The 8,228-nt window shown below is 32.9% G+C and overlaps 1 protein-coding gene across 13 annotated transcripts in view; it reads right to left on the bottom strand.

The window, feature by feature from the left end:
- The window catches only part of LOC145241536 (unconventional myosin-VI-like), a 381,082-nt gene that overhangs the window by 37,317 nt on the left and 335,537 nt on the right, over nucleotides 1-8,228 (bottom strand). For all 13 annotated transcript variants that reach the window (XM_080104590.1, XM_080104593.1, XM_080104586.1 and 10 more), the window contains exons 18-19: nucleotides 6,071-6,164; nucleotides 3,163-3,293 (exon numbers count right to left, since the gene is read on the bottom strand). In XM_080104590.1, coding sequence (XP_079960716.1) covers nucleotides 3,163-3,293; nucleotides 6,071-6,164 — 225 coding nt within the window. The remainder of the gene's footprint in view (nucleotides 1-3,162; nucleotides 3,294-6,070; nucleotides 6,165-8,228) is intronic.

The following is an 8,228-nucleotide window of genomic DNA, read 5'->3' as shown; positions in this document are numbered from 1 at the left end:
ATATATATATATATATATAGTTATAGATATATATAGTTATAGATGGCCACCTCAACGTTGTATATTTTCTCCCTATTCGCTAACAATAGGCCAAATATTGATGTTTGTTTTGAACTGAGCGAGAGTCCACTAAACCATTCTTCTTTTAAAACCTAAAATTAAAGTTAGTCTGAAGGGACGAGGACGTGCAACTACATTTATTTCTTATTTACTTGACTCCCTGCGAGGACAGTGTCGAACAAAAGATCGAGCTTTGATGTTGGGAGATCAAATCAAGCTCACTAGAGAGGAGCGCTCTGGACGTAGACAAGAGGTAGAAATTGTCTCAGTCGCAAAGGAATTCTCTTCCACTGACCGAGGACAGAAAAGTGAAATGTAGCAGCGGAACAGATACTGCACTGTGATCTGGTCTCGAAAGCCAAGGATTCAACAGCCAAGAGGTAAAGAAAGAGATTTTGTCAATTCTATTTTTAGATTGGAATACAAAGCAAAGAAGGGAAGGGAAGAAGGTAAAACTCCCTCCTTTCCACCCATTTTCTTTTAAGACCTGGATTCCAGCTTCATTCAGCCTTTTTCGCTTTGGCTGACTCGGAAAAAGCCTCTCTCCTCGTGGGAGGGGAGACAACTTCTCTCCTCATGGAGACTCAAATAAAATTTAAAAAAAAAAAGGAACATTATTTTGAAAAACCGAAAACCAACGACAGATATGATACGAACAGCAGATAATAAGAAAAGAAAAGAAATATGGCATAATCGTGAATTTATTATTTTAACTTTATTTCCCCACAAAAGGTTTCTCTTGGACTAAACACGTCCCTAATAAGTTGTGAAAAGAAAAAAACAAAACAAAAAACAAACAAAAAGAGAAGAAAAAAAGGGAACTGTGACTGTAAATTTTGTTTCTCCTTCTATCAGACTGAAAATTAATTTTTCCTCCTGGTGTAGCGTAATTTCTAGTTACGCCGTTAACTTCTTTCCAACTCAGTTTATATGTTTAGAAATATCCCAAACCCCATAATTTTGAATATATTTTGTTTTCGTTAAATTTTTCTTTTTATCTTTAATACACCTATTTTTATATTATTTGGAAAAATGTTTATTTCGTTATTTCTCACATGCTGTTCTGTTCAATCCTTGTGTCTCCCTTTTTTTCCCCTTATCACATGTGCGACAAATATTTGTTTTCGGAATTTTTTAAATTATATTTTATGGCATGTGTAACAATATATATATATATATATATATATATATATATATATATATATATATATAACAAGCATAGTTTCCCAGTGTTGCCCGGGAGTATAGATAACAAAATAGTTAAAACATGTAACCTCTTTCTTTTAAAACTCCCCCTTCTCTCTCTCTCTCTCTCTCTCTCTCTCTCTCTCTCTCTCTCTCTCTCTCTCTCTCTCTCTCTCTCTTAGTGGTCTGGCAAGGCAATAGGGGAAAGAACCAAACAAAAATACTAAGCAAAATTCATTCCAAAGCAACAAAACTGAAGCTGCCTGCCAGGACACTATATATACAAATGTAAGCAAATTTGGGCACCTTTTATTGGTTTGAAAATATAGATTCTTTTTTACTAATTGTCATGAAAGTTTAACCATAGAATAGTATTATAATCTTCAAAAAGCCTGCAAATTTTCATGTAGCTTCGTCCCATAAAACCAATATGAGCATTTCAATATTTAACTTGGCTACGAGTATATATATATATATATATATATATATATATATATATATATATATATATATATATATATATATATATATACACCACTTTTTTGGCAATTTTATAAATGGGAAATCTCTGCGACTATTGATGAGAATTTAACAAATGAAGGTTCGTTGGAAAACTAATGACCTGAATTGTGTAGTGAGCTATGTGACATTTGCCCTTAAGGTCTCACATTATTGTTTAAACAAGTGAGGAATCACTTTTCTATATTAATTTAACGTAAATGAGCCCCCACTTTATGGCTACATTAGCTATAAAATGGGTGTTTATTTTACGTTAAATTAATATAGAAAAGTAACCCCCACTTTTTAAAAGTATAATTTATTCATATCATTGAAATTACTCGTTTCCTAGAATTTTAACTGTTGTTTTCATTTTCAGCACCCTCGAAAACCTATAATAGTGGTAATTTTAAAGGATTTTTTTGTGGGGGGAAAGATACTGCACCTTTACAAATATTTCAATCATATTCATTTGTTTTTCTTGTTTTACATAAGAATTACAAAATGTCTGATATTTCCCCCAAACCTCTGGCCTTGATGGAGGGGGGGGAGACTGAAATTTTCTGCTATGGTTTCAAATGATCTGAAATAACAGCAAAGGAAGACTTGATTCCAAATATTACTCATATGTTATATCTCCCCTCTTTCGTTTTCATACGTAAAGTAAATTTCAAAGTGTATAAAGACTATTTGATACGGAGATATTCATAATCGTACCCTATTTCCAAGGTTTCAGAGGTTTTAGGGAATATATATACACACACACTTCTTTCCATATCCACTTTGTCCCCTTACTATCTTGTCCTTATCACACTATTTCTCACTGTCTACCACAAATCCTATTTCATACCATATCTTCTCTCTATCCACCTTTTTTCATGTCGCTATGACAACCTGTCCCTATCACTGTATCCCTCTATCTATCTCTTTTCATGGATGGAAAAGACCAACTGCAGTGGAATAGAGAATTTTCCCTCCTATTTATATGGGAATCTCCCCTTCTGTCTTGCCTAGGAAGCACCACGGGTCGAATAGATGATACACGACTTCCTGATAATGAAAATACAGCAAATAAAAGTTGCGATAAACAGATTAGGCAACAAAATGGATGAGAAGCCATACTATCTGTGTTAAATAATCATACTTTATATTCTAATTTAATGTTTACATAGTAGCATACATGTTGGAATCCCTACTCAAAAAAAAAACAAAAAAAAACAGGCAACAAAGAGAATAAACCTTGATTCCGGCTATATATGTTCAAGTTTTTTTATACTTCAAAGATTGAAGAGCTCATTCTCAATTCGACAAGTCATAATTCAGAAGAGATAATTTAAATATCAATCAAGGGGGATAACTTTGAATATATTATACCAACATCTGTTATGTTTCTCAAACAACGCCTTTTTGTTATCTTACCTTGCAGAAAAGACGAGGGTCAAGCATGGACAGTTCTGGTGGCAGGAATTTCCGATACATGTTATACAGTTCTGAAAATTGTGTTCTGGAAGGATAACCTTGTTGCATCAGTTCCAATACAGATGTCATTCCTGGAAGCAATTCAAAGAGAGAATTGCGGATAAACAGGCAGAATAACAAGAAGAATTGATAAAAAAAAAAGAACAATACAAGATAATCATTAGTTGGTGTTGAATTGAAAAAAAAAACAGTAAATTAATGAAAGTAAAAAAAACAAAAACAATATAAGATAATCATTAGTTGGTGTTGAATTGAAAAAAAAACCCCAGAAAATTAAAGAAAGCAAAAAAAAAAAAAAAAAAATTAATGTTTCCTGTGAAACAATGGAAGGTTTACTTGTGAAGTTAAAAACTTGGAGAAAAGCTATGGAAAGTAAAAGTTTGAGAATGAGTGTTACCAATGATGATTAATGATTGTAGCCTTCAGAAAGAGGAAAGTTCCCCTGCTCAGTTTGTGAAAAAGGAATTTCTTTTTTGTTTTTACTTGGGAGTTACCACTAATCAAGGCCCGAAGGCCACTCAAGAATAGGGGTTAAGGAATGCAAGATGGTAGTGTAGTAATCACTAATGGTTTAAATTGGGTAGAATTTGATTATTTATGAGGACAGCTTTAAAGGATTGAATTTGAAGGCTACCATGTTGTATTTGACCAGGAAGCAAGCTACTGGAACTGGGAATGAAGCTTTGTTCATGGAATCTGCATTTAGATTTAGGCACAGATAGAGAGTAGGGAAAATCATATATAGTGGTTGCAGCTAGTGTTTTTTGTGAAAGTTTGGCAAGTGAAACCATAGATTGGAGTTCAATCAAGCACTTGCCATGAAAATAGTGATAGAGCAGAGGCAGGCTTGCGACGTCTCTTCTGTGGGAAAGATGCTTGCAGGGCAACATAGTATTTAATGTACTTAGTATTTAATGTTCTGGCATTCAATGTACTGGTATTTAATGTACTTAGTATTTAATGTACTTGGTATTTAATGTACTTGGTATTTAATGTACTTGGTATTTAATGTACTTAGTATTTAATGTACTTAGTATTTAATGTACTGGTATTTAATGTACTAGTATTTAATGTACTTAGTATTTAATGTACTTGGTATTTAATGTACTTAGTATTAAATGTACTTAGTATTTAATGTACTTGGTATTTAATGTACTTGGTATTTAATGTACTTGGTATTTAATGTACTTAGTATTTAATGTACTTTGTATTTAATGTACTTAGTATTTAATGTACTTGGTATTTAATGTACTTGGTATTTAATGTGCTTGGTATTTAATGTGCTTGGTATTTAATGTACTTGGTATTTAATGTAATTGGTATTTAATGTACTTAGTATTAATGTACTTGGTATTTAATGTACTTAGTATTTAATGTACTTGGTATTTAATGTACTTAGTATTTAATGTACTGGTATTTAATGTACTTGGTATTTAATGTGCTTGGTATTTAATGTACTTGGTATTTAATGTACTTGGTATTTAATGTACTGGTATTTAATGTACTAGTATTTAATGTACTTGTAAGCATTAGGTAAACACAAAATGCAGTGGAAAGTAATTTTAGAGATGATAATCGGTTTGTGTGCAAGAAATGTGAAAAAAAAATGGAGACAAATGAAAACTGAGATGTGGAAAAATATATTTGGATGAGAAAGCTATTGAGATTGGTTAGAAGTTTTGTGACTTTTTGTTACTTGGAGCGATGAGCTGGTACTGATGGGATTGCATGATTTTTACCATTGCTAACCAGCAGAGCATTACCACTGTCGACCAAAGGAGGCATCTATCAGGCATGTGTGCAGATAATGCATAGAAGTGAAACTTGAACAGTGAGGATTGAGGGCATGAATGATATGAGAGGGATATGAGGCATGTGGACTGTAAATGTTAAGACTAGGCTAAGATAGGTTAGTACATGTAGAACAGTTGAGGTATCAGGGTTAGTTAGCGCAGGAAGATCCAAGAAAATATGGTGAAAGATGATAATCGAGAAATTTGGATAAAAAATGGAGATAGATGAGAACTGAGATTTGAAAAAAAAAAAGTATATTTGGATGAGAAAGCTATTGAGATTTTCAGAAATTTTTTGACTTTGCTGATACTATTGGAGCACAGGATGGAGCTGGTGTTAAGATATCAAGATTTTTGAGATTTTTGGAGTAAGTTCAGGCAATTTCTGCGATTACAAGCAGAGCATTATCACTACTGGAATATCCCCCCCCCCCCAAAAAAAAAATGTTCCTCTGCTCAGTTTGTGTAAAGGGAGTCAAGTGCAATTTATTTTCTTGTGGAACTTGTAAACATTTGTGTAGACAAGAAGTGCAGTGGAATTACAGATAACCAGTTTGAGTGCAAGAAATGTATGTAAAAAGATGAAGATGAGTTGTCCAAAATTTTTGTCTTGGCACACAGTGAAGTGTAGTTAAAAGAGTTGAAAGTTGATGGAGTAAGTTCCAGGAACATCTGCCATTTCTAACTAGCAGTACGTTACCACTGTTGGCCAATAGTAATAGTGTCTATTAAGAACGTGTACAGTGTGATTGCGATGATGTATTGAAGTAAAACATGGCCAGTCAGGGTCGAGGACATGTGTTGCATGGATAGAAATGATATAATAATGATCCGATGAATAGGTGATATGAGTTTAAAAGACATACTTAGATCTGATGAGCTCATAGGAAGAGAAAATTTATTGGGATTGTTATGTTGAAAAGATGGTTAAAAAATTAGGAGATGCAGAACAGTTGTGAGCAAGTCATTTGGTAAATAAAGGAGAAAATAATAAAGATGCACCTGAACGTGAAACGTGCCAAGTAGAGATAAAAAGAAAATAAATAAGTACTGACCTGAACATTGCAGCTGACTGAGTATTTGAGAGCCCTCAAAGAGACTGTCGACCATTTTCAAATTAGGTTTGATACAACGAATGAAGTTGGTACCCTGCGATAAAAGAAAAAGAATGTTTATAGAAATTTTTAGATTATTATTATCTTTTTAATTATTGTACGACTTTTTCTAATATTTAAGCTGCTTTTTAGAGGTGACTGAAGAGCAGGTTGTTCTCAATATGGCTGTGTAAATATAGTTGTGTATAGCATAATAACGTTGACATACTGGTTCAATTAAGCAATGTTGAGCCTGACCAGTAGCAGATGGGTGAACATTTGGGAAGGCTAGGCACTGTATGTGCATTCTGGGAAGGTTGGCACAGGGCCAGAACACTCACTTCAATAAAAAAGAACTCCTTGCCACAAAAGCATCTACAAAGTTGTGGATGGCCTATGTCCCTCCAGGGGCTCAAGGTTATGGATGGATGGAAATATAGTTGTGTTTATATGGTAGTATTAATATGGTTGTTTTAATATTGTTGTGTTAATATAATTGTGTAAATATGTTTGTCTAAATATGGTTGTGTAAATATGACTGAGTAAATAAGGTTGTGTTAATATGGTTATGTTAATATGATTGTGTAAACATAGTTGTGTCAATATTAGTGATGGGACGATTCTAATATTTTTCTTGATTCCGATACAACTACCGCTTCTGTGATAAATTCCTGATTCCGATTCAATTATCGATTCTGATTCTTTATAAATCTCTAATTATTCAACAATAAGATTATTATTTGCCCTGATTTTCGTAAAAATAGATGCTAAATATGCAAATATTTTTGTGAATGTAAAAATACATTTGTGAAGGATGATCTATCGATTTTAGCTTTACTGGTATTTTAAAATCAATAAATAATTATTATTTCATTATTATTACTATGGAAGATTTTAGTTTACACAAAATCAAATACAAAGAGACAATTAAAAATTATCATTTTGTAATCGGAAAATAGGCATAATTTTTTCAATTCTGATACCAATTCCAATAACCCCAAATCTTCTGATTTTTCCAATTCCAATTAATCGTCCCAACACTAGTTAATATGCTTGTGATAATATGGTTATGATAAAATGGTTGTGTAAATATGGTTGTGTTAATATGATTGTGTTAATATGGTTGTGTTAATATGATTGTGTAAATATGATTGTGCTAATATGGTTATGGTTGTGTTAATATGGTTATGGTTGTGTTAATATGGTTGTGTTAATATGGCTGTGTTTATATAGTTGTGTTAATATGGTTATGGTTGTGTTAATATGGTTGTGTTTATATGGTTGTGTTAATATTGTTGTGTTTATATGGTTGTGTTTATAATCTTGTGGTAATATGGTTGTGTTAATATGGTTGTGTTTATATGGTTGTGTTTATATGGTTGTGTTAATATGGTTGTGTTTATATGGTTGTGTTGATATGGTTGTGTTAATATCGTTGTGTTTTTAAAAAATCAGAATCTGGATTTTTTTCCGAATCAGAAATGTAGAACAGATTTAGTAATTGCATCAGAAGCGGGAACAATTTTGGAATCGTCCCATCACTAGTAGAGATATACGTCCAGCTAGCAACCATACAGGATTTGGTTTGTTGCATGATGCTGCCAAATGTTCATTAAACGATGTTGGCATATGTTTGCTACATGACGTTGCTACATGTTTGTCACGTGCCTGTCACAGGATGTTGCCACATGTTCATTACAGGATGTCAACACATATGCATGACATGATGTCAACACATGTTTATTACATAGTGCTGCAACATGTTTGTTAATTGGTGTAGCCACATGTTTAACATGACAATGTCATATGGTTATTACATGATATCGCCACATGTTTATTATGTGTAGTTGCCACATGTTTCTTACATGCAGATGTTGCATGTTTATTGCATGCTTTTGTCACATGTTTACTTTAAGCTAATGCCACATGCCTGTTTTATGACATTGCCACATGTCTGTTTTATGATGTTGCCACACGTTTGCCATATGATGTTGCCACATTTTATTACTTGATTGTAGATGATGCATATAATTCATTAAATTTCTTTAATCAAGTAACATTTAGTGTTCAAGAGTGTTATCGGTAAAGCAGGATGGATTCGACGAATGCCATGAAAACT

This window comes from Euprymna scolopes, chromosome 20, assembly GCF_053919585.1.
Source record: "Euprymna scolopes isolate OS-2025 chromosome 20, ASM5391958v1, whole genome shotgun sequence".
Classification (NCBI taxonomy): Eukaryota; Metazoa; Mollusca; class Cephalopoda; order Sepiida; family Sepiolidae; genus Euprymna; species Euprymna scolopes.
This window is presented reverse-complemented; position numbering and strand designations above follow the sequence as displayed.